The 26,061-nt window shown below is 33.4% G+C and overlaps 1 protein-coding gene across 1 annotated transcript in view; it reads right to left on the bottom strand.

Moving 5' to 3' along the window:
* Cntn5 (contactin 5) overlaps positions 1 to 26,061 on the bottom strand; it is a 663,533-nt gene that overhangs the window by 305,716 nt on the left and 331,756 nt on the right. The window contains exon 7 of the mRNA XM_077797318.1: positions 20,811 to 20,913. Within this exon, the coding sequence (XP_077653444.1) occupies positions 20,811 to 20,913 (103 nt within the window). The remainder of the gene's footprint in view (positions 1 to 20,810; positions 20,914 to 26,061) is intronic.

The raw sequence follows: 26,061 nt of genomic DNA, 5'->3' as shown, positions 1-26,061 counted from the left end.
GTCTCTCTCCCCACTCCTTTTAATTTAGGAGCTAAAATTACATTTATAATAGGCTCACTGATACTCTGCTATATCTGTTGCTGTTAATTCTTTCGTGTTGTTTCGTTTTAGGTATTTTCTGTTGCTGTGTTTTCAAGTTCATTGCTTTTTTCTGCAATATTTAATCTGCTATAAATCACATCAGTATACTACAAAATCAGATATTGAAGGCTTTTTTTGTCATAAGTAGACATTTATTTTATAGAGGTCCAAAATATGAGTCAAAAACTAATAAAACTGCAAGGAGAAACAGACAAATCTATACATATTTTGGGAAATCCTTACTTTATTCCCAACAATCTATAGAAGAAATAGATAGGAGATAAATAAAGGTAGAGAAGTCTGAGCAACATTCTCAACCAAATTGACCTACTTAACACTTGTAGAAGAATCCACTTTTTTTTTTTTTTCTGGTACCTGGGATTGAACTCAGGGACACTCAACCACTAGCCACATCCCCAGCCTTTTTTGTATTTCATTTAGAGACAGGGTCTCACTGAGTTGCTTAGCCACCCCCCCACCCCGCCCATTGCTGAGGCTGGCTTTGAACTCATGATAATCCTGCCTCAGCTTTCTAAACTGCTGGGATTACAGGCATGTGTCACCCTGTCAGGCAGAATCCACTTTTTAACAATGGTATGCAAACCGTTCCCTTGTGCACATGAAACATACCAAACCATACCAAAGTCTTTGATATAAACCAAGTCTCAATGTATTTAAGAGGGCTTAGATTCCACAGGCTCTTTTCTTTGACAATATGGAATTAAAATAGAAATTAATAATAAATCTGAAAAATAATGAATAACTTGAAACTAAATAACATACTTCTAAGTTACTAAATTTCCAAAAAGGGTAAAAATATAGGAGAAAATTGAAAGTGTAGGGAAATAATTTTGTACTACAGAATAGAATTTTGATAATGATTGCACTGAATTTGTAGATGGCTTTTAATAATATGGGTATTTTAAAATATTAATTCTTCCTTGGGGCTGAGGTTGTGGCTCAGTGGTAGAGTGCTTGCCTAGCACATGTGGGGTGCTAGGTTACATTCTCAGCACCACATAAAAATAAACAAATAAAATAAAGGTATTGTGTCCATTTATAACTAAATTAAAAAAATATATATTAATTCTTCCAAGTCCATGACCCCAAGTAAATCTATTTTCTTTTGCCTATCTTCTCAAGTTTCCTTCATCAATATTTTATATTTTTCAGTGCACAAGTTACTTCTAAATATTTTATTTTTTGGATGCTGTTGTAAATCAACTTGTTAGTTTGGTTTTTAGATAGTTTATTGTTAATATGCAGACACATTATTCATTTTTATATGATTATTTTGTATCCTGCAAATTTATTTTTTTAATTATTTTATTGAATTTTTAAAAATTAGTTCTAACACATCTGTGTTCTTTCCTTTTTTTTTTTTATTTTGGTGGAGGCTTTAGGGTTTTCACACATACACTCAAGTCATCTTAGAGACAATTCATATGTAAGCACTAAACATGCTGAATAGCCAAAGCCTTCTACAGTAAAATGAACAAACATGAAGGTAAAACGCTAACTGATCTCAAAATCTACTACAAAGCTATAATAATCCAAGTAGCATGACACTGGCACTAAAACAGACATAAATGCCAATGGAATAGAATTTGTACCCCAGAAATAAATCCACACATCTACTGTGAATAGCTCTTTGACAAAGATGCCAAGAATACTCTCTTTTCAAAATGCTGCTTGGAAGAATTAAATTTTGTCCTAACTTGCCAGATATGCAAAAATCAATTCAAAATGGAGTGAAATTCAAATGTAAGACGTAAACATGTAAACCTACCCAAAGAAAACACAGGGGAAGACCTTCTTGACATTGGTCTTGACTTCGATATTTTGGAATACAATCCCAAAATACACGTGAGAAAAGCAAAAATAGAAAGTGGACAGTGCTTAACTAAAAATATTTTTTCACAGCAAAAGAAGTAATCAATAGACTGAAGTGACAACCTGTAAAGGAAAGAAAATAGTTGCCACCCATATATCAGACCAAGACTGAACATGTAAGCTGTATATAATACCATACCAGTTCAATAATAAGAAATAAACCAATTAAAAAAAAACCCTAAAAAACAAATGCCGAATGTCTTCTCTGATATAAGGGGGGTGACTCAAAATGGGATGGGGGGAAGAGCATGAGAAGATGATTACCACTAAATAGGGAAGAGAGGTGGGAGGGAAAAGGAGGGAGAAGGGGAATTGCACGGAAGATGGAAGGAGACCCTCATCGTTATACAGAATACATGTATAATGTTGTGAGGGGGAAAAAAAAAAGAAGTGTGTCACATTAGATTGGGTAAAGAGAAGTGATGGGAGGGGAGGGAAGGGGAGGGAAAGGGGGATAGGAAGGGCAGCAGAATAAAATAGACATTATTAGTGCTGTATGTATATACGTGGTGACTATGACCAATGTGATTCTGCAACCTGTACAATCAGAAAAATGAGAAATTATATCCCATTTGAATCCAATGTATGATATGTCAAGATCATTGTACTGTCATGTGTAACTAATAAAAAAATAAAATTAAATTTTAAAAATGGGTAAAGGACTTGAGTTGGCATTTTATAAAGAAATGGCCAAACAAATGGCCAATATGTACATCAAAAATATTCTGAACATTACTATTGATCAGAACAACAAGAATTAAAACCACAATGAGATATCTCTTCATTCCTTCTAGAATGGCTTTTATCAAAAAGACAAAAAATAAAAAGTGTTGGCGAGGATGTGGGAAAAAGGGAATCCTTGTGCATTGTTGGTGGGGTATAAATGAGTGAAGCCATTATGGAAAATAGTAATGGAAGTACTCAGAAAATAAAAAAATAAACTACTATATCATGAAATGAAATTACTATTTTGAAGGGATATTTGAATTCCTTTGTTATTGTAGCATTTACTCACAAAAGCCAAGATAAGCAATGAATCTAGTGTCCATTACCAGATGAATTGATAAAGAAAATGGTACATATACACAAAGCAATAGTGTTCAGTCTTAAAGGAGAAGGAAATTGTCATTCAAGACAACATGGATGAATTTGGAGTACATTATGCTAAATAAAATAAGCCAGGCCCAGGTAGGCACATACTACATGATCTCACATGTTGAACCTGACAACAGGTTCCGAATAGTAGAGACCAGAATAGCTGGTTACTAAGGACTGAGGGGATAGGGACTAGGGAAAAGTTTCAAAGGGTAAAAAGCTTCAGTTAGAAGGAATAAGTTCTGAAAATATTGTAGAACATGACAATTATAGTTACTAATGTGCAGCATTCATTATTACCCTAGGTACATGAATAATTGCACAAATGGTGCATTTCTAAACCATATACAACCAGAGAATTGAAATGTTGTGCTCCATTTGTATATAATGAATTGAAATACATTCTTTTGTCATGTACAAGTAAGTAGAACAAAAAAATGATGTAATAATGATAATAAAAAGAGTAGATTTTAAATGTTCTCACCACATAAAGATAATGGTTATGTGAGGTATTGGATATATTAATTACCTTGATTTGATCATTCTGCCATGTCATAGAGCACGCCATCATGTTATGCCTCATGATGATATGTAGTAAAAAGGAAAGTACTGAATTGAATGAAAATAAAAACATATATATCGAAATATGTGGTGTGCGGCAAAAATAAGTACTTAGCTGAAAATTTATGCCATTAATTTAGAAAAGAGTCTCAAATCGATGACTCATAATTTAAAAAAGAAATAGAAAAAGAAGGGCAAATGAAAATTAAGACAAGCCAAAGAAAGAAAATAATGATTGATGAAAGAGAAATGGAAAACTAGAAAAAGTCAATGAAACTAAAGTTGTTATTTAGAAAAAAAAAAAGGTTAATTGAATGAACCTTGCCCCAGATTGATAATGACCATAAAGTAAAAAAAAAAAAAAAAAAAAAAAATTAATGCCAGAGGTTAGACTACCATGTTTTTGACAGATATCAAAATGAAAATAAGGGAGTATTAGAACAATATTATCACAATACATTTGTCAAGTTACTTGAAGTGAAAAAAATGTCCTGGAAATATATAAAAATAGAAGAGTTCATGTAAGAAGACAGATAATCAGATCAGGCCTACATGTACTAAAGAAACTGATTTTCTAATTAAAGCCTTTCCTCTAGCCTGCACAAAACTCCAGGTACAGAGAGATTAATAAAAGGATTTCATTGAACATTTAATGAAGAAAATAATATAAGTTTTACACAAAGAATTAAGAAAGCTGAAAGGAAGAAATAATTTTGTCTGTGAGGTCAACATTATTTCAATACTAAAATTAGACAAAAATATTAAAAGAAAACAACACTACAGGGAAACATTATTCATAAACATATTTAAAATCCTTATAAAATACATTAAACTGAATCCAATCATATTATTTCAAGAATGTAAATAAATTTGTTTTATTATTTTAAAAATTCAATCAAAGTACTGTACAATTTAGTATAATAACAAATCTTTAGGCTCAGAGAAAGCATTTTAAAATTCAATGTTCATTCATGCTTTTACAACCAGAGGAACAAGGAAACTCCTTCAACCTGCTAAGCACATCTACTAAAATGTTCAGTGAATGTTGTACATAATAGAGAATAACTGAGTGCTTTCTCCTGATAACACTAGGATGGGTCCTCTCAAGAATCTATTCACAGTCATGCTGCAAGTTTCAGACAGTGCAATAACGCAGGAAAATCCAGACTTTTAGATTGGAAAAGATGTAGAACTTTCTATTCACAGATACATTTTTGAATAATGCAGAAAACCCTGTGGCTTTTGGGGAACAAAAAATAGCAAGAGAGAATAGCAAGGTTGTACAACATAGGATCAATATACAAAATGTATTTCTGTATACTACCAGTAAATAATCCAAACTAAAATAATTTGAAGAGAAAGCCTACAGAATGAAAGAAAATCTTTAACACATGCACCTCAGATAGAGCACTAATTTCAAGGTTATATAAAGAACACTAAGAACTTAACGTTAGTCTACCAGTCGATTTTGGTGCTAATACTATGCTGTTTTTGTTACTATTGCTCTGTACCATAGTTTAAGTTCCGGTATAGTGAAGCCACCTGCTTCTCTCTTCCTTCTAAGGATTGCTTTAGCTGTTCTGGGTCTCTAATTTTTCCAATGAATTTCATGACTGCTTTTTCTATTTCTATGAGGAATGTCATTGGGATTTTGATCAGAATTTCATTAAATTTGTATAGTGCTTTTGGTAATATGGTCATTTTGATAATATTAATTCTGCCTATCCAAGAAAAAGGTACACTCTTACACTGCTGGTGTGACTGCAAATTGGCACAGCCAACATGGAAAGCAGTATGAAGGTTTCTTGGAAAAATGGGAATGAAACCACCATTGGACCTAGCTATCCTTCTCCTTGGTCTATACCCAAAGGTCTTAAAAACAGCATACTACAGGGACACAGCACATGGATGTTTACAGCAGCACAATTCATAGTAGTTAAAGTGTGGAATCAACCTAGATGCCCTTTAATAAATGAATGGATTAAAAATGTGGCATATATACACAATGGAATGTTACTCAGCAATAAAAGAGAATAAAATCATGGCATTTTCAGGTTAATAGATGGAGTTAGAAAAGATAATGCTAAGTGAAGTTAGCCAATCCCCAAAAACCAAATGCCAAGTGTTTTCTTTGATATAAGGAGGCTGATTCATAGGGCGAGCATGGGAGGAATAGATGAACTCTAGATAGGGCCAAGGGGTTGGAGGGTAAGGGAGGGGTCATGGGGTTATTTATTAATGATGGTGGAATGTAATGATCATTATTATCCAAAGTTCAGGTATGAAAACATGAATTGGTGTTAATAAACTTTGTAAACAACCAGAGATATGAAAAATTGTGCTCCATACATGTAGTAAGTATTGTAATGCATTCCACTGTCATATATAAATAAAAAATAAATTAATTAATTAAAAAAGATACAAGTATCAAGTGAGGACAAAAAACATATTCAATTATGTTAGTCATTGAGAAATTCAACTTTACACAAAATGTCATAGTAACCACTAAATACATATCTTAATATAAATACTGAAATGCAAAGATGAGTTATGAATTATGAATTATAGAAGCTTTATGGTAACAACTGAAACATGGAATCAAGCTGAATTTCCCTCAATGGGTGAACAGAGAAACATACTGTGACATAACTTAAAATGGAATACTAATGAACAATAAAAAGGAATGTTCAATTGACACATCCAACAATTAGTATAAATTTTAAAATTATCAGTCTGAGTGAAAGAAGCCAGACAACATAAGAAAATAAATGTATGTATTGAATGAGTCCAGCTATATAGGACTTTAGAAAATGCAAACTGATCTATACTGACAGAAAAAAAGAACAGATCTGTCTTTGCCTAGGGTTGGGGATGCATGGATGGGAACTGGAAAAGGGATGATAGATGTACGTATAGAAATTTTGTGTATGATGAATATGCTCACCATGTGAATACTGTGATGTTTCCATGGTAACAATACATATGCTAAATGTATCAAATTTTATACTTTAAATACTTTATTATATTCCAAATATACTTCAGTGAAGCTTTTTAAAAGCAGCTTGAGTAGATACTTTAGCAATGTAATTTACTTAATTGGACTAATAGATTTTTTTTCTGTACATTTTAGCCACTGAAAATACACTATTTATTCTTTCTAGTCTACCCTTTTGGCCCCGAAACAGAAGTAAATGAAGAACTAAACTGATAACCATTTTCTTTACCATTTCTTTAGGTATCACCTCTTCATTTTGTTATTTATTACATCAGTCGACAAAACTCACAGGTGCAAGATTGATAACAAAGGCAAAGAACAGAGGAAATCTCTTTAATCCACTTCTTTATATTTGAACATTGTTGCACATGGAATCAAAGAAATGGCATGGTTAGGGGTAACTGAGACTACTAATGCTACAGTAACTTTTGTTGTTTTTATAAGATAAAAATATGTAGTAAAAAATCATTTGTACTAAAAGATTACTGGTACCATAAGATAGATATCTGTTTATTATTTCAGATTTTTAAAATTAAACTGCTCATTAACAGAGGAAGAACATGTCACCACTTAGGTTCCTACTGAGTTTATCACCAACTTAGGGCTTAATATATGCTATGTTAGCCTTAATTATTCTAATTTATCACATTCAAGATACTTTTGATTATAAGACTCACTTTTTTAAAGGTTCACTAAGAAAGGTAATACTGTCAATTAGACTGGCATAACTTTGTATTATACATCTGAATGTCAGAGATATTAAAATTTTAAAAACTATGCCTATATATTGCATGCTTTTTATCAATAGAATGTGGCTAACTATAAAGGAATAGGTAAAGTGGGAGCACGAAGTTATTCTTGCCCTATGTAGCAAATACCGACGTGTGCACCTCTTTCAGAAATGTTAAGAAAGCCACATATGTCTGTAGGGATGCATAAAACAAGTGACCTGATTTCATAATGTACTTTCCTTTGAGGAAATAGCTGTAAATAAGACATTCTAAAAGTTGTAATTTAGATTGATTCAATCCCCCAAAGAAAATATAAGTAGGGAATAGAAATGATCAAAAGTACTTATCACTTGATTTTTGTTCTGTGAAACAGCAACATATGTTCCCATTGAGTATTATTTTGTATCTAGTGGCTATTATATGGAATTATTTTTCAGTCTAAAATTCATTATAAATGGTTTGACATGAAACCTTTTCTGCACTATATAACTGCAAACAACAACAACAAAAGAAACAAAAAACAAACAAAAACAGGTCACAGAAGGTAGGTGCTGCTATATTGCATTTCAAAATAGAAAGAAAGGAAAAACAGAATGTTACATGCTGAGTTTATGTCTGATGCTCTATTTTAGGATACCCTATCCTAAGATGTTCTTTCTATGGATTTTACCAACTTATTCATACACACACATACATATTTCTCTGAAACAAGAAATACATTTAATCTTATTGCACCAAAATCCACCATGTGCATATGCCTCTACCACTGAACATCAAGTATATAGACAGAGACAATTAACAGAAAAAGAACCACACGAATGAAAAAAAAAAGACAACCTCTAATTCATCATCCTATGAAATAAAAATTGTTCAGATATATTGAAAGATTATAAAATGAGTAATCTTAGGTAATAATAAATGAGCTTTAAAACAATTCAGAACCACTTTGATTATACATTGAGCATGTGGAAACATGCATATATAAAGAGTATTATCAGTTTAATAACATAGAAGAGTATAAAGTTAGGACATATAACTTCACAGTATATTTTTATGATAAATATGATTATAGAGATAAATAAAATTCTGTGAATGTTAACTGTAAGATATAGACAAAGGAAGTTTTTGTAACTAATCTGGGATTTCTCCCTCCCTTCCCCCATCTCAATGGCACCCTGTTTCTAGTTGCATGATGCCCTCAGAGATTCCAAAGACAAAGATGGAATTATGGCTCTGGTTACTCATTTGTTGAGAACATGAGAGTAAACTCATAAATTTATATGTGGTCTTCTGTGTCATAGATATGAGAAACACAAGATAAACTTTCTTCTAAATCAGCTATCTGACAAGAAAGACTGAAGATAAATAGATGTGAGACATCCTTTGAATTTCAGGATAAATTCTAAAATGGGAAAAAAAACTTTATACAAGAATAGATAAAATTAGACATTTATAGAAATATTTCTGTTACTACAAACTAAATTTTGACTTATAAATATGCAATTAATGAATCTAAGGGATCTCCCTAAAACTTCAAAAATAATTCCCCAAAATTATTATACAAATATAATAGAATATAACAGAAGAAAAACTGTGATTTTTGAAAAATGCTATATAGATTATATAATTTGAAATGATTTTTATTAATTATTTTTATAATAAAGTATCTTAAAAAATAGAGATCAATAACAAAAATAAAATTACTACTGGAGAAATTATGCTCTTAAGGTTGTTGATACACACAGGGATATTTTGCAGAGAGAGAGAGACAATCCGTTCCTCTGAAGTAACTTGATAGTTACAGCCCATAAGGAGACCCACCAATTTACTCTCTCTGTGATTAGAAGCCACAAGCTGTCAGATTAGTCAAATTTGTACTGAGGCCATTCCTTATGTGTATAGACCAACAGTCATGATTACTAGAAAATTGTCACAGATTTTTATATATATATATATATATATATATCATGGTAACTCTGGTGAAATAAATCAGTCCCAAATACCAACTCTAAAAATTGTGTTTCTTAAGCTCGAGCACATACAGACAAATATTACTGCATGAGGCATACTCTGAGGTACAGCATCATTGTCACTCAGTGTTATTTTTACAAATTAAATCCCCACATATATGTGGTCTCAGGCTTAGAATTCCTTTCATATATTAGTTCATTCCTGATTCCTTTTGAGTATACACAGTTACATGTTATGTTGATAAGTAACTTAATTCAGTCAACAAATGTTCAGCATATACTGTTAGTAGGAATTAATTTAAGAACCATTTATTGTGATAAAAGAGATAAAGTTTAGCAGAAAGAAAGAAAAAGATAATTAAGGGTTTATACTTAGGGTTACTCTCTAAGTATTTACCTGTAGTAGCAGTAAAATCGTTTTTATGTAATTAGATCTATAGCAAAGCCCAGTCTTCTAGAACCCCAGTCTGGACCAAAGCTGTGGCTCAAGGGACTGAGGAATGTCAAACAGGCTAAAAAAAGAAGTGACACTTGAGCCAAGAATTAGATTTGAAATCCAAAATAAACATCAGATTGACTGGAATAGGAGTGAGAGGAAAACCAGGAGAAAGGCCTGGGGAATGGTAGACATCCAACAAATAAAACGCAGATAGCTGGGCCTCCAAAAGCAGTACAAAGGAGCTTACAAAGTTAATGCAACTTCAGTGAAATTGTAGTCTTATTTGCATCAGATATAAGAAAGCCAAGCTAATGCAATGGTAAGAGACTTGAATTAAGATAGTAGCAGACAGAATAGAATGGAAGAAATAAAATCTAGAGCTTTCAACAGTTGACAGATTTGGAAAGATGGTCTGTCAGAGGTCATTGAGGCCAAGAGTTGGAGGCAAGATACTTGGATGAAAGTTAGGGAGGAAGGTGTGTCAAGGATGATAAGAATGGGAAGTTCAACTTGAATGCTATGTACATATTTTCAAAGTTATTGAAATGATAAATACAAAATGTAAATATTCAAAGAATGTGTTTGTTTTCCTAATTAAATTTCCAACTTAATATCAAATAAGAACTGTATATGAGAATATTTTAAAATTCGAAATTGATCTTTCTTTAGAGGGCAAGTTTTGTTCTAAATATTGGGAAAAATAAGTTTCTAGTAGAACTGTCATTTGGAATTTGTGGGTGATGACCACATATAACTTCACAGAAATCCAAGACTCAGAGTTAAATAAAGAAACTGAGGTCGGGGGAATATAAGATTTGCCTAAATTCACTCCTGTTTCTAGCCCCTTGAGAAATATTTCTGAGATGTAGTTAGAATCTAAGTGAGATGTAGTACTAGCCATCCAGTTCTAGGCACAGGTTCATTTTAAAGTTCACTGAGGTTGTCCCCAACTTTTTGATTAAAGTTGCTTCTTTTATTGGTGCACTAATGTTCATTCAGGCATTGAGATTCTGTATCTGGTGAATATTTTTTGGATGTAAAATAGAGTAAGAAACTTCTGATGGGCACACTGATATGTTATATCCTCATTATGAATTTCAATATCCAAACAGATTTTGGTCTCACAATCAATATCCAGGGAAGAGTAGATCTATGGAAACTGCAGGCTGATTGATCAAAAATAAAATGATCAGATGAGTCTAAGCTGATCTAAATAAAGATCTCAGTCATTCAGGCTTTGAGACATGCCCTAGTGACCTGTTTTGCACACTAATATTCCTAATACTCAATCATTAAGATTATATTTCAGGGCATCCAGAAAAGTCTTTACTCGGATGAAGTGTCAATACCTCTTTGCAACTGAAAAGTGGTACAGCAAGTGGAGAAGATCACTAGTTTCAACATCTGGAGATCTGGTTTTGCCTGTACAGCTTTCTAGCTGTTTGGCCTTGCTGAGGCAGATTAAGTGGTCCTAGGACAGCACTGGAAAGGTTGTAAATATGATATCAGTTAACTGAATCCAAATGTGAATAATAAAATCTGTCCTATTTTCCTAGAAATACGTAAGACCTCTGATTACAAGAGTAAATATGTAAATAAAATATTCCCTTCCATAGTTGGCACTATAGCAGAAGTTTTAAAATGTAAAGAGCATAGAATGAAGAAATATCCAGCACTAATCAGAGTGGCATACTCACATGTCTTAGTCTAGTGATTTCTTACAGTCTTACTGCCCCATCTAAAATTGAAGCTAGGCTATGCACTATGTAATCTCTAAGGTGTTTTCTGCACCTGTCCCCTCTGGGTACAACCTGAAATGAGGATACCTCCTTTGTTTCAGCAATATTAAAACAACCAGTAGATCACAAAAGTAAATTTTATTGACTCCATAATACACTGCTCTCATGTGAAATCTAAACATTTATTGATTCCTAGACCTACTAACTGACTAATTTCCAGATCTTCTGTCAATCTAATGATTAAGTAATTTTATTTTAGCTTGATAGACAAATACTATACAACTCTGATTCATTTTTAATTCTTACAGCCCTTAGTGACTGGCAGTTCCAAATAAACAGCATTAATAAATCATCAATCTGTAACTAAAGAGCAGATTCTTTCAGGAACATTTGCCAGTTGCAGACTGTGAGAAGTCTCAGAGGAATATTTGTCATTCTCACAGTTACAATGGGACACAAGAGCAGCCATTTGAGACAACTTGGCTAAGGACTGAGGGGAAAAAAACAAATTATTGCAAAAATGACTTTATGAATTGAAAACTGGTGATTTTATTTGCAATAAACATACAAAAAGAGAAAAAAATTACTTAAAGTCTTCATTTCCTAATAGTCATTTGATGGAGTGTAGTAAAAGATGATTTGTAAATGCTATCTGAAAGAAAGATAAGCAGGAACTAAGAAGAGCAGGAAATTGAATGTGTTCTTCCCTCCCACCTCACCACCAGATTTCAGATGAGTTTAGAAAGGTCATTCACATAATTATTACAGTAACTGGTTCAAGGCCTTTTGAGCACAGCTGATCTGATTGTGTGTTAATGGCTGCAAAAGCAAGATAAGGAACATGTAAAGTTAAAAAAAAAGTCTGCCTGTAACACTATTTGCTAACACTATTAGCTATCAGGATTGTCATAGTAGATAAACCTATGTTGCTTTATAGCATATGGCTTTTTTATTACAGAATAACCCTAAGTTTGCCCTTGTGCATGGGGTCACTTAAGCATCAGTGACCAGATTTTACTTTTTTGTTGGTGGTGGCTATTTGACGTATCTAGTGATCTTTCTCCTGTCTGCAAAAGGTCATATGGGGAAATGATACCTGCCAGAAAACTATAGTTAATGTAAATGTGGTAAGAATTTTCAGGGAAAAAACAAGTGAACAGCATCTGGAGACATTTGTCTGACCAAACCAAAGGCAATAACATAGTCCTGCAATGAAAGATGGACCACATTTCTCAGGCTTGAATTCAATTCAGCAAACTTATTCAGTACCTGCTGCATATAAGAACACTCCAGGGATCCAAAATTTCAGCACAGTAAAGAAGAAAAATATATACAGCTGTCCCAGTGGGGCAGGCAAAATGGTGAAATATACATGGCCAATATATATAGTTGTTCCAAAGGTAAGAGATTGGATCTCAAGAAAAGCAGGGTGGATTTAATGGAGAAGTAGCATCTTACCTAAGTCTTGTACGTAGAACAGGATGGTGATGGTGGGATGTTTTAGAGTAAGGACACAGTTTTACAGAGTCATAGACATGGAAAAGCATGTATGGCTGAGGTTCAGAGAAGGTTGTGACTAATTAGGAAATGAGTCTGAGAATGTAAAGTGGAAGTGAGGCTCATTTTTAAATTACCCCTTTTCTCAGCTCTGGCCTTACTGTACTTTATGTGCTAGGGTTAGAAGTCAGAAAGCCACATTTCTTCAGGGTCAAGAGGAGGCAGTATGAGTATACTACAAGACCAGAAGGGAAAAACAATTCTGTGTAAAACAATTTAAATTTTTTCAAACTTCTTAGACAAACTTCTGTGAATGCTACCCAAGCCAATCCTCAAAGTTCTGGGTCCTAGCAGGATAGTTCTGAGATAATAATTTGTAATAATTCTAACCCCTCCTTTCCCCACTGGGCTATTCAGTCACTAACTCTCCACATTTTTAAAGTTTAATTGTTTACTCTGTTACCTAGTTATCAACTTGCATAGACTGGACTTAAAAATGAACACCTCCAATTAAAAATACTACCAACTTTCAATTTCATACCTCTTATGGTTTGGATATGAGGTGTTCCCCAAAAGCACCTGTATTAATGTAGATGGTGAAATTATTATGAGAGCTACAAACTAATCAATTGTTAATAATTTGAATGGATAACTTCATTATAACTGTAGACAGGTGGACTATGCCTGGGGGCAATGGTTCACTGGGGGCATCCCTTGAGGATTATATATTTTTTCTCTGCTCCTACTTGTCTCTGTTTCCTGGATACCATGAGTGATATCCTCTGCTAGGCCCTTTTATCATGATGTTCTGCCTCTCCTTAGGCCCAGAGCAACAGAGGTGGCAGACTATCCACTAAATTCTAAAACTATGAACTGAAATAAACTTTTCCCCTTCTAAATTATTCTTGTTGGGTATTTTGTTCTTAATGACAAAAAGTTAACTGACATGACTCTGGAAAAGAACCTTTGAAATGAAATATTTATTGGGCCCTTAGGGACTCCTTACTTTACAGCTTTGTTATGGTTAAAATGTAACTGGTCCCCCTCAAATTCATGTGTGAGACAATGCAAGAAGGATTAGTGGAGAAATGATCGCACCATGAGAGCCTTAATCCAATCAGTGAATTAATCCTTTGACAGGATTAACTGAATGGTAAGCAAAAGTGAGTGGGAGAAAACTGGAGAGGTGCATCCCGAGGGGCATGACTTTGGGGTATATAGTTTGTATCTGGCAAGTGGAGTCTCTCTCTGCTATCTGATCATCATGTGAGCTGCTCCAATGTGCCACACTCTTCCACCTCATCTTGAGCCCCAAGAAATAGAGCCTATTGTCTATGGACTGAGACTTCTGAAACTGTGAGCCCCCAAATAAACTTTTCGTCCTCTATAATTGTTCTAATCAGTTCTTTTATTCACAGCAGTGCAAAAGCTGACTAAAACATATCCTTTCTCCTCTTACCTCTCAGATTAAGTGTATTAAGTCTAATTTTTAAACACAGACCTGAGAAATATCACAGACAACCCTTCTTCCTCGCTTCTGGACTCAATGCTGAGCAAGAAAACCCAATATTCTTCACTGTTACTTCATACATTTGCCACCCACCAGCTTGCTCCATTATATAACAATGTAGTTGCCAAAAGTAGCTAATTAATCTGCCTGACTCTATCCTTCTATTCTTAATATTTATCTTAAGTGTAGGTGGATGAGTTGCCAGCAAATGAGAATGTTCAAAGTTTTCATTTCTAACCCTGACCTGGATCATTTCTCTCCTTTCAGGGAACATTACATCTAAATCATTAGAAGACAAATGGGCATTATTATATTCTTACAGCAGTGCAGAAAAAGAGCTTCCACTTCCTCTCCTGATAACCCATTTTCTCTGTAACAACTCATTTTGTCAAGAACTTCTGTATTACACCCAATCTAATTCTTCTAGTTTAATACCATACTGGTAGAGTTTCATTCCCTCCCTACCTTGTTGAAACTGGTAAACAGCTTGTGAGCAGTCTCTTGATAATAACCTTCCATATGTCTAAAACAGCCTTTTCTTTCCAAAGTAATTAATCCCCCTCCATTTTTATGCTTTGCTGTATTCCCAAGCCTTTGTATACCTCATTTTCCCTTTGGGGTATATTTAAGCATTTCCCAGATTTGGGGAAATACCTATGCAAAAATTGACCAATAAAAAATATAGCACATTACAGTCACTTTATAAATTCTGTACTCAATGTTGTGTAATACTATTTTAAGAGTGATTTCTAGGACTGAACTTGTATGCTGGGGTTGTGCTCTGCCCCAGTTTCCTGTTGGGGAACTATTTGATTTTTGTGAAATTAAGATTTGAGTGGAGATTTATTTAGAAAAAAAAATGCAGTGTTTAGTTTTCCAATTTTTATTTTAAATTAGGGAGGTTGATAAACTTTGGTGATATCAAGAGATGGTGTAATTGATGCCATAAAATATTCTTTTTTCCTTTAAGAAAACAAAAAAGTATGAACATATTTTAAAATGATCTGTGCACTGTATTCACATTAACTTTATCCTTTAATTTATGGGAAATGAACACTTCCATAGGGACAGCTCATAAGGAGATAAAGGCACATGTAAATAGGAATAAAAATGTAGTAAAAATAAATAAAACAATATTTTGATATTTAAATATCATCTAATTTAATGTTTTAAAATAATATTTTAAAAGTTTAATTCTTTTAAAAATCAAAGAGATTTCGTAGTGTACTCTATCAAAGGTTCATGTGATCTTGTTAAGAGTCAGAGAAAATCCAAAGGAAAGAAAACCTGTTTGTACTATTGTTCAGTTTCACTTAGAAATCAAAACAAAAAACAGGGCAATAAATGTCTCTAGCAGTAAAAGCTGACCATGGGGGATAGGTCAGTCGGTAGGTATAGCTAATGTTTATGTTACAACATTGAGATCGGAGTCAAGAGATTGTGGTAGTAGACCCAGTTATGTGCAGGGAGATAGTGGCATCTCTTTGAAAACAAGAACTGTGGGAAAAGTTCTCATGTCTCTAGGACATTGCCTGGCAAGCTGGGCTCTCAAAACCTTCAAAACTGCATTCAGTTATTTTTTTTCAAGGTATATTCACATTTACAAGATGAACTATGAGAAAAATCCCACTTCTTGCTTTTTGGCACCTGTGCATTAATGTGAATCATTTCTCCTTGAAAAGAATTATATCTAGAAGGTGTGTGCTTCAATTAATAACATGGTAAAAATCTAGAAATCTGGATTGCCTCAGCAAAACCTAGAGGAGACAAAGTTAGTAACAGCAACATCTTTGTGTTTATTACATTATTACATCCAATATTATTCTCTGATATATATTTTAACTCTATCCTTCATTCTATATTTTAATTAATATTTTTTATTCCTGTGCTTAAAACAATCTCCTCTTATGAGGCAATATATGAAAGGAGGTTTTTTTTGTTTGTTTTTTTGAATTGTTAAGAATAACTATGACATGAACATGATAAGTTTGAAATAAAAGTAAAACTTCAGTTATATAAGATAAATAATTGCTAAAGATATGTTATGATAATCCTGCCTATAGTTAACAATATTGAATTATGCACTTAAAATGTAGAGCTCATGTTTTCTTATCATGATAGTAAGGAGATGGAGAAATAGTAGGTCTAAGACAAGAAGCTACTTGATGAAGTGAGACAAGAATAGGTAGGAAAAGATGAGACAAGAGTACGAGTACATTTGGAGATTTATAATATATATATGTATATGTATGTATATGTATATGTATACATATAATATAATAGGGCAAGAAACAGGTGTTTAGTGAATGTATAATTATTTTGGGGTAAAGGACAAGAAAAAAAGTATGAAGAGCTTATTATTATTCATTACTAACTGTTGATTGGATTAAATATGCACAGTATTTAATTCATTCCTTTAACAAGCATTTCCTGAGTGCTGTGTTCCTGGTATGATGGAAGACAACAGCAATATACAAGTGAGGGATAGTCTTGATTATAACCTTTGGCTTGCAAACAGACTTCTGGTTGAGTTCTAGTTGGCTTCTTGGGAGGCCATAGAGGAGGTCAGAAGGTATAAGAAAAACAAGTCTCTTTAGCTGTGTTCTTGTGGCTCCAGTGATTATAGCCACTGCTGAGTAGTCTTTGGCCTATTCCAACACTACCTGATTCTGGTATCATCATCTCCTCCTCCCTTGTGCCTTCAGGCTTAAAAAGTGATACCAGAGTTCAGATATGCACAGTCTACATATACCTTCATTTCTCTTTGTGGTCTTCTTAACCCTGCTCACAGATCGACACCTTGATCATTTCCTACACTTCATTGAACCATCTACATTGGATCCTGTTTCTAGCTGCATTGTTGAGTTACAGGAAGTTTCTAAGTGTGGATATATGTTTGTGTGTGTATATACATATATAATTTATATATGAACATTAATATTATAATTATATTAAACTTTGTGTGTGTATATATATGTGTGTGTGTGTGTGTGTGTGTGTGTGTGTGTGTATACTCACATTAAGTATTATAAAGAAAAGAACCCAAGTATTTTCAGAGAGAATAATGAATGTGAGTTAGATAAAGTGGTTACAAATGGCTAACATGTTCACAGCTGGAGCTGGGATTGTGGCTTAGTGGCAGAGCACTTGCCTCCCATTGTGAGGTACTGGGTTTGATCCTCAGCAACACATAAAAATAAATAAAGTAAAGGTATTGTGTTCATCTACAACTAAAAAAAAATTTAAAAATGTTTACAGCCTCTTTAGAAGCTTTTATTGCAGTGGAGGCAAGAGAGCAGGTGGGAACCACCATGGAAAAAGAGGGGAGGAGTGTTCATAGAAGAGGAGATACCAAATGAAAAAACCACGAGATGAAAAAGAGGTTGAAATGCTCCATTTCAGAATTTGATTATAACACTCCTTTGAGAAACCAGCGTCCTTTATATTGATTGAAGAAACTCTTATGTTAAAACCTATCTATGAAGACACACTGAGAGGAAGAGTCAGCCTGGGGTAACATCTTGCCCAATGTCTAGTGCCAGATACTGAAGTTCTCAAAACAAAGGCCCTCTAGAGCACCATACATTCAGAAAGCAGCAGCTCAGATGAGCTGTGAGAACTAAGCCAATGCTCAGCCATTAATTAGAGGTTGCTGGGATCATGTTGGGACTTGATGATGACCCACTCCAACATGATAACATGCTGTAAAGGAATTAAGGCATGTCAACATGTCATTTCTTTGATCTTGTTTATTTTCAGGAGGGTGGAAAGTTATTCTATAGATAGTGACAGCCTTCTTTTTTTCCACATCTGTGATATTTCACAGGAAGAATATCAAATGAACAATAGAGTCCTTCTTGATATAGGTGGTATGTGTCTTTTACCCTCTCTTGTACTTATTTAGTTTTGGGAGAGAAGGAGTAACAAAAGAGGAGTGGAAAAGTTGAAGAAAATAATATATTAAAAGAATACAAGTGATTTAACTATTGGATCCTGTCTAGAAGGAAAGAAACTTTAAGCATCAATTTACTAAGCACATTTCAAGTCTTCCCAAAGCAACCAAATCTAACTTATTAAATAAGCTTGCCTAGGGAAATATTCTATATTGTTTTTCTCTCTATAAATCTAGTTTTCTAATTTGTTTTACAATATGACCTCCCTTTGTTTGTGGCTTTAGTACAAATTCTGGCATTTAAGAATTAGTTAACTGCAGGATATATAAAAACCTTTGGCATCAAGTCAGAATATATTATTTTTGCGTTTATCAGAATTAAGCACTTTATGTGAGACATTTTTCCTGACATTGCACCATGGAGAAATGGTAAAGAACAAGACTTTCAAGGTATTATTTAATATTATGCCCTTAACATTATGCCTTTGGATTTAGGAAGCTTCCTCAGATATCTACCTAAATATCTTCTAGGCTCATTTTAATTCCTTAAAATATCTTTCTACTTATGGGCATTATTTTCTTAAAAGAGGGGCTGTACAATAACTTATTTTATCTTTGGTCTATTATGAACTTGTTCCTATTTACATTTGAGAATTGACACGTTATTTCAGTCAGTCTTAAAATTAAAACAAATGGTGTTTACTATATTTATCCTGAAACCTCCAGTTAATAGCCGAGTTTCTTTTTTTTTTTTTTTTTTTTTTTTTTAATATTTCATATTCTGTTTAATTGAGTTAAATTTTACAAATTATAATGTACAGAAAAGTGTAAATATTAAATATGTATTAATCATTTCATTACCACCACAATCAAGACAAAAATGTCTCAGCAACACTTGAAGGTTTCTTTTTGCCTCTTTCAGACCAGTCCCCACCTCCATGGTAACCACCATTCCAATTTCTTTTTTTTTTTTTTTTTTTTTTTAAAATAACAAATCATACATTGTTTATTCACAGACTACAATGCAGATTAAAATTGAAATTAGTTACAGAAAATAGTTGGAAATTCCAAAATCCTTGGGAATTAATCTACACATTTATATAGAACACATGGGCCAAAAAAGAAATATCAAGAGAAATATAAAAATTATTAGTAAATAAAAATTAAAATACAATGTTCGTAAGTTTGCTTTTGTGGGGTATTTCCTCAGGTTCAAAACTTTGTGAGATGAAGGGAAAATAGTGTATAGTAGAACATATATACAATTGAATAAATATATCAGAAAAGATGTCCTAAAATCAATCACATAAGCTTAGAATTTGTAAAAGAACAAATTAAATTCAAAATGAGCAAAAGAAAAAAAGTAATAAAAGAATGGAAATTAACAAAACTGAATACAGAAAAATCAATGGAGCTTGATCAAATCAAAGGCAAGTGCTTTACAAAAATCTATACAATCAATAAGCCTCTAATCAGAGTAATAAAAAAAGTGAAGACACAAAGTTACTAATATTATTTTACTAATATTTTTCTCACCCACAGGCTAACCCTACTGCTATAAACACATTTATGTAGCATGTTTTATCTCCAAGTACTTTATAGTTATGATGTGGGAGTTAGCTCAACACAACTGAAGCTAGATGATTAGTAACTGACAAATGCATTTATGCAAATTATAATTATATGATATAGAAAAGACCCTGAGGTCTTATCATAAAAAATAACACTATTTAAAATAAGTTATAATACTCTAATCAAATATGTTCAAAATTGCACTCTTGCCTCTGATCCCAATACGTATATTGTAAACATCACTGACAAGTGACAATATATGGTGGATTTAAGTCCTCAGAAATAGAATCAATAACTATAGCAAACATTAGAGTGTGATATATTTCTGTCTGTCTCAAGGAATGAAAACAAATTGTGCATATCATCAGCTCGTGTTATCATGATGTTATTTCTGGAGATTCTGAAATAATCTAAGTATTATCCTTATAATTTCTGTACCATTTTCATAATCTACATAATTTACATCCTATACATGAGAAGCAGGCAGTACCTTTTTCTTTTTCCTCCTCTTATTTGGAGCATTGCTGAATGAAATTAAGGATGATACTGAAATATAAGGCATGGAGGCACAGAAAAGTGAAGCTTGTCTTTAATTTAGAGAAATTTCCTTTTTGTTAAAATGACCAAATTATATACATTGCAGTCCATAGAAATGACTAGGAAGAAAATTATAATTGGCTACTGTGCCAATTCTCATTTGTCCTTCTTTTTGAAAAAAATGTATAGCAACTATGGAGCTGCTGGGGAAAGAAAATCTAGCAAAATAAATGATCTGAAAAGATTTGTCACATTTTAATAAACAATTGTGTCTAATTATAGAGGAATATGTACTTACTTGCCAAGTGCAAAGCACTCCATCTTAACAGTTGTTCCCTTAGCAGCTGTAACCGTGAAAGGAAAATGCACCTCAATTTTCGGCTCATATTCTCCCATCACACCTGGGAAATAAAGAATAGTCTTTAAGCATAAAATGAATGTCACAATTTCTTTTCAATCTTGGAGATGTTATACTGAAAATCACTGTGGTTTGGTTGCTAGTGTATGTTTGATGACTATTAAAATTTTTGATGCATTGAAATAAAAAGTACACTTAGGTATAATCATGATGATGAAATCCTGCTCTTCCCTTTAGGATTGGGTTATGTGCCTGTTCAAAACCATTTAAAGTGATAATTATTGAAAAAGTGTTTATCAACACTGGTAATTCACTTACTTATATTATTTACTTTAGAGAATTATAGAATATTCTCTAAAGTAAATAATTATGACCATTCCCAATATTAAATAATTGTGTTGATTTTTTTTAAAAAAACAAAGACATCAGAACTTTATCATTGCCAAGTTAATAGACATTTATGAATCAGAGACCCTATGCTTATTAGAAGAAATAGTAGGCCCAACTCTCCATCATGTCAGCTTTGAACCAAATTCCTCAACAAGGCTCCTAAAGTACAAGAAGTAATCAAGAATCTATAAATGGATGGTATGAAACTAAAAAGCTTCTTCACTGTAAAGGTAACAAAGAACATGGACAGAAAGAGCCTACAGAATGGGAGAAAATCTTTACCACATTCAATTCAGACCATTAATCTCAAAGTTATACAAATAATTCAAAAAGATTAGTACCAAAAAAACCCCACAAATAACTCAATCAATAAATGGGCAAAGGGACTGAATAGGCACTTCACTGAAGAAGAAATATGAATGGCCAAAAAATGTATGAGAAAATGTCCAGGTTAATTTTCTATGTATGTTCCCCATGCTATTAGGTTGATCATATTATTTGAAATTATTTTTCATGAATTTAGTTGACTTTCTATTCTGCCTCACAAACTCATGCATTCCTTTATTGGTGGTGATTAAATGAAACATAAATCTTCAAATATGTGTAATGGTGGGTCTTTACCACATTCCACCAAACCTTCCCCTTCAGTTCAAGATACTTTCTTTTAAGGAAGTTGGAAACTTAGTCTCTAGATCCATATGTTAATGTTTTTTTTTTTTAATTTGTTCTTTTTAGATATACATGACAGTAGAGTGTATTTTAAATTGAAAATCTACAGATATGAATAGAGCTATGTACACATTTGGGCATTCTAAGAATAGTTATAATTTGTATAAGTAGGAGAAAGACAGGACAAAAAGCAAATAGTTTGCTAGAAACAAAGAAAAGGAGATAGAAAATCACCATAATTGGAATATTATTTTTTTCTGGTATGTTGGTATATGAATGAAAATGATATAGGATAAATATGGAAGTATAGCTGGAATCTAAATAGTAGAGGGCCTGGATTCTCACAGTAAAACATTTAAAGTTGTGAGGTTGGATAGGGCATTTACCTACTCAGAGTCTATGCACTAGCTGAGGCCTAGTGGATTCTGGTGCTAGGGCTATCAGATAGCCCTGGAGCTAATTATCTCCTAAAAATAAGATTTTGATCTCCCTTTGTGTAAAGCACCAAAGAAAGAATAGTATAATTTAGCATGGATGCTGTTGTGAGGAGACTATGTTCAACGGTGTCTATATCTAGGAATACATGCATGTATATGTTGTTGTGTATACATGACTCTCACTGTAATTTTTTGTGTGTGTGTGTATGTGTGTAAGATGAGGAGACAGAAAGAAGCCCACACTGATAAATGATAAAAGACATGAAGGTAAGATAAACCTGACATACAAAGGAATAGAGGGTAGGTGTGTCAAGGAAAATCTTGTATATATTTGTTTACTATGTAGTATTTGAGATAAGCCTTGAAGAAAGAACCTGGACAGCTTTAGATGGGGACTATTCAAATAATTCAAGATTATCTGTGCTTTCCATTCTAGTTTCTTACAAAGCAATTTCAGCAGAGAAATTATCAATACTGTCTCTTACACAGAGAGTGGATTTCTAGGCCTGGCTCTGCTAATGACTAGACTGTTCCATCCCTGACAGTCCAGTGACCTCTGGACTTCATTTTTCTCATCAGTAAATTGAGGGAATAAATGGGAATTATCATTAACATAACATCCTGCTTTAGTGAGCTGACTCCCTCAATTGCTTCCTTTTCTAATGTTTGCTGCACATCAGGAACCTGATAAATAGCAAGTGAATTGAGTGCTTAGCACTATCGTATCACTCAAAACAGATGTTTAAGCACATCTTCTCTATTTCTTTTTCAATAATGTTCTACTCTTCTGCTTCTCTTTTTCCCCCCCAAATCTCTCTCCCTGCCACGCTTTCCAACTTCTTTTATGCCCTCTTCATGTTCTCTTTCTTTCCCTCCTGTCTCTTCTAGCTATTAGAGCAGCAGGATTTGGCCCACTGGTGATACTTATAAACTCGACTGAGTATATCCAGTGGTGTGAAGTTTGCCTTTGATTCCCTCTTACTTATAAGCCCCATATAAAGACTGCTAAGCATCCTATTCAGTAACTATCTTTGCTCAAATGAAACCATCTTCAAAGTCAGTTTCTGGATTCCCCATCCATTTTTAAAATTGATTCTGTAATGTCCTCTCTTTTCTTCATGATGATTCAATACCAACTGATTTATAATGATGCTTATTAAACCTAGGCCTCCTACTAGCAAGTGTCCCTGTGCTGGAAGTTAGAGTGTCACAGAGTGCTGGAGAAAGGCAGTGGGACTTGGTTCTAATTTAACAAAAAAAAAAAAATTCTGTCATTATTCTACTAAATTGTTCAAAAAGCTATCAGAGCAAAGGGACCTCAATCTCCAAAGCACCAGTAATTTGTTCTGATTTCCTTTACCCACTTAAATAAATATTTCTTTAAGAACTCACTTTTACAATAGCACATTTGTAGTCATTCTATTAAAGCAGCTGAAATAAATCTATATATTAAAACAAAATGAAAAATTTAACTATAAAGTTTAGATTAAAGTACCTAATTTGAGTTGCACTGCAAGAAATTATAGTGCTTCTTTTTAATTTTACTTTGACAGCAATAAGTACAGGTGAGCATATTCTGTAGGTACATCTTGTTCTTTAGCAATTGATCACATTCAGCAATTAAGTTTTGTTTTATGTATCATGGGATAATTATGTTAGAGTTAAAGGTGACCTGGTCAAGGTTTTGTGGTTTATTATAGCTGTACTTTTTAATATTTCAAGTCATATGCATCTTAATTTGCAATTCCTTATGCTAGGTAGAGGTTGATGCTGAAAGAAATGGGAAATAGTCCCATGAGACACCAGATTGAACATCAAAATATCGGACTTGTTTCTTCAGTTACAAATGGCTCTTTGGTCTTTGATTATGGCTGGGATTGGCCTGAACATTGCTCAAGAGACCCTGCATTGCATTTTTAAGTCTTTTTCCATGCCTGTCTCTCCTGACTTCTCCTTACTTTTTCCTGATTGACTTGCTTGCCTCACTTCAGAATTACAGGCCATTAAGAAATGACCCCCAAGTTATTCTAATTCCTAATAAACAGAAGCCTTCCTGCTGAGAGTACATTACTTTTCTTCAATGTCTTTATGGTTGTTGATTTTCTTACTTATTCCAATTACTCACAAAGATCCAGGGTGCTTTTCCCTAAGTGGAATACAATTTACAGCAGTTATTTACCAAGCATATTACAGAACAAAGAGCCAACAACAACAGAAAAATCTGGACAAGTTATTATAATTTTAGGATGTAGGGTCCTACACTAAGCCTAGTGAAGTTTTCAAAGGTAGGCTATGAACTCTATATTAAGATTGTTTTTCGGGGTGATTTTATGTACATAAAGGAAATTCAAAGTTGGATCTTCTTTGTCTCTAATTTTTATCATAATACTTGACATTCTTAGCATTAGAGTGTGGCAGACTAACAGGCTTGCAAAAATAGCACACAGGGCCTGAGAGCATGCACGCACTGGTAACTTCCCCTGGCATTAGGGCAAATCATGTTCAACTCTTAAAGTTCTGGCACTCCCACTGAGCTTGCTTTCTTCCTCCTTGATTGAGTGGTCTGTCCTAATTTTTTGGTGCCTATGCAAGAGCAGTTGTTACATATTTCAAGAGACACTTCTGAAACACATAATCATATTCATTTCTAAGGTCAAAAACTCATGCTTAGTAACTTTTAAAAATTTGGCTGAACTAATGAGATGGAAAGATCTGGTTTGTCTTTTCTATGTCCAAATAATGGGTATTTATATTTTTATCTTCAACATTTCTGCCAAAAATATTCAACACATTTCTTGTCTTACAAAAATAACAGCTATTTTCTTAACACTTCTTTTAGAAAATTCTGCTTCCATCTTCTCTAACTGGTTGAGTTGAATAGGAGCCATTATACTACTGTGTGATTTCCTTCCTGATGGTATCAATTAACTTATTGTGGGTACCTGGCATGTCAAGCAACCTTATTGTTCTGTGGCACGATGACTGAGTCAGATGGACAGTTAAGGTTGGAATTTTTTGACCAAGGACCAGGGAGTTTAAAGTGTCTTAGTTTGTTTTTGGTGATACACACACAAAAAAGCCAGCATGTCTGAGGGCCATGAGAACTATATTCTGTGAAAGTAATTTGTTATTAAAGAAAATTAAGCCTATTTAGAGAAAATTAAATTAAAATATACAGAGGAGAGAAAGGAATGAATATTGGTGGCAAGTCAGTTCTACCTGGAATTTCTCTCAGTCAAATAATATTAATTGCCTATTTTGGTTAAGTTATTTCAAGTTGGGTTTCTCAGGTACAAACAAAGTGTTTTGAATGATATGCCACTGTGCAGGACAAAACAAAAGTGGTCTCTGGCTCTATCTTATTCCTTTTCTAGATTCTGAGTATCATATCGAAAATACCATCCTAGGCAAAGGACAAGATAGAGTAGCAGTGGATTAGAGCTCAAGACAAAGAAATATATTTGATTTGCTCTATTTTTTAAGCATTGCACATTTTAATGTAGAATGTTAATTTGAACAGGGGATAGAAAACATAAGCTACATGAATATCCTTATGAAAAAGGATAAATGAAATTTGAATGGTTCAGATAAAGCACTGTGGGAGAAAAGAGATTACTGAATAGAACATTTAGGAAAATGTGGGAAAGCACTGTAATTGTATTTTGACCGTGGAATCAAACTTGAAAGATGCATGA

This window comes from Urocitellus parryii, chromosome 4 (genome assembly GCF_045843805.1).
Source record: "Urocitellus parryii isolate mUroPar1 chromosome 4, mUroPar1.hap1, whole genome shotgun sequence".
Lineage (NCBI taxonomy): Eukaryota > Metazoa > Chordata > Mammalia > Rodentia > Sciuridae > Urocitellus > Urocitellus parryii.
Note: the sequence above shows the minus strand (reverse complement) of the source record. Positions and strands in the feature narration are given on the sequence as shown.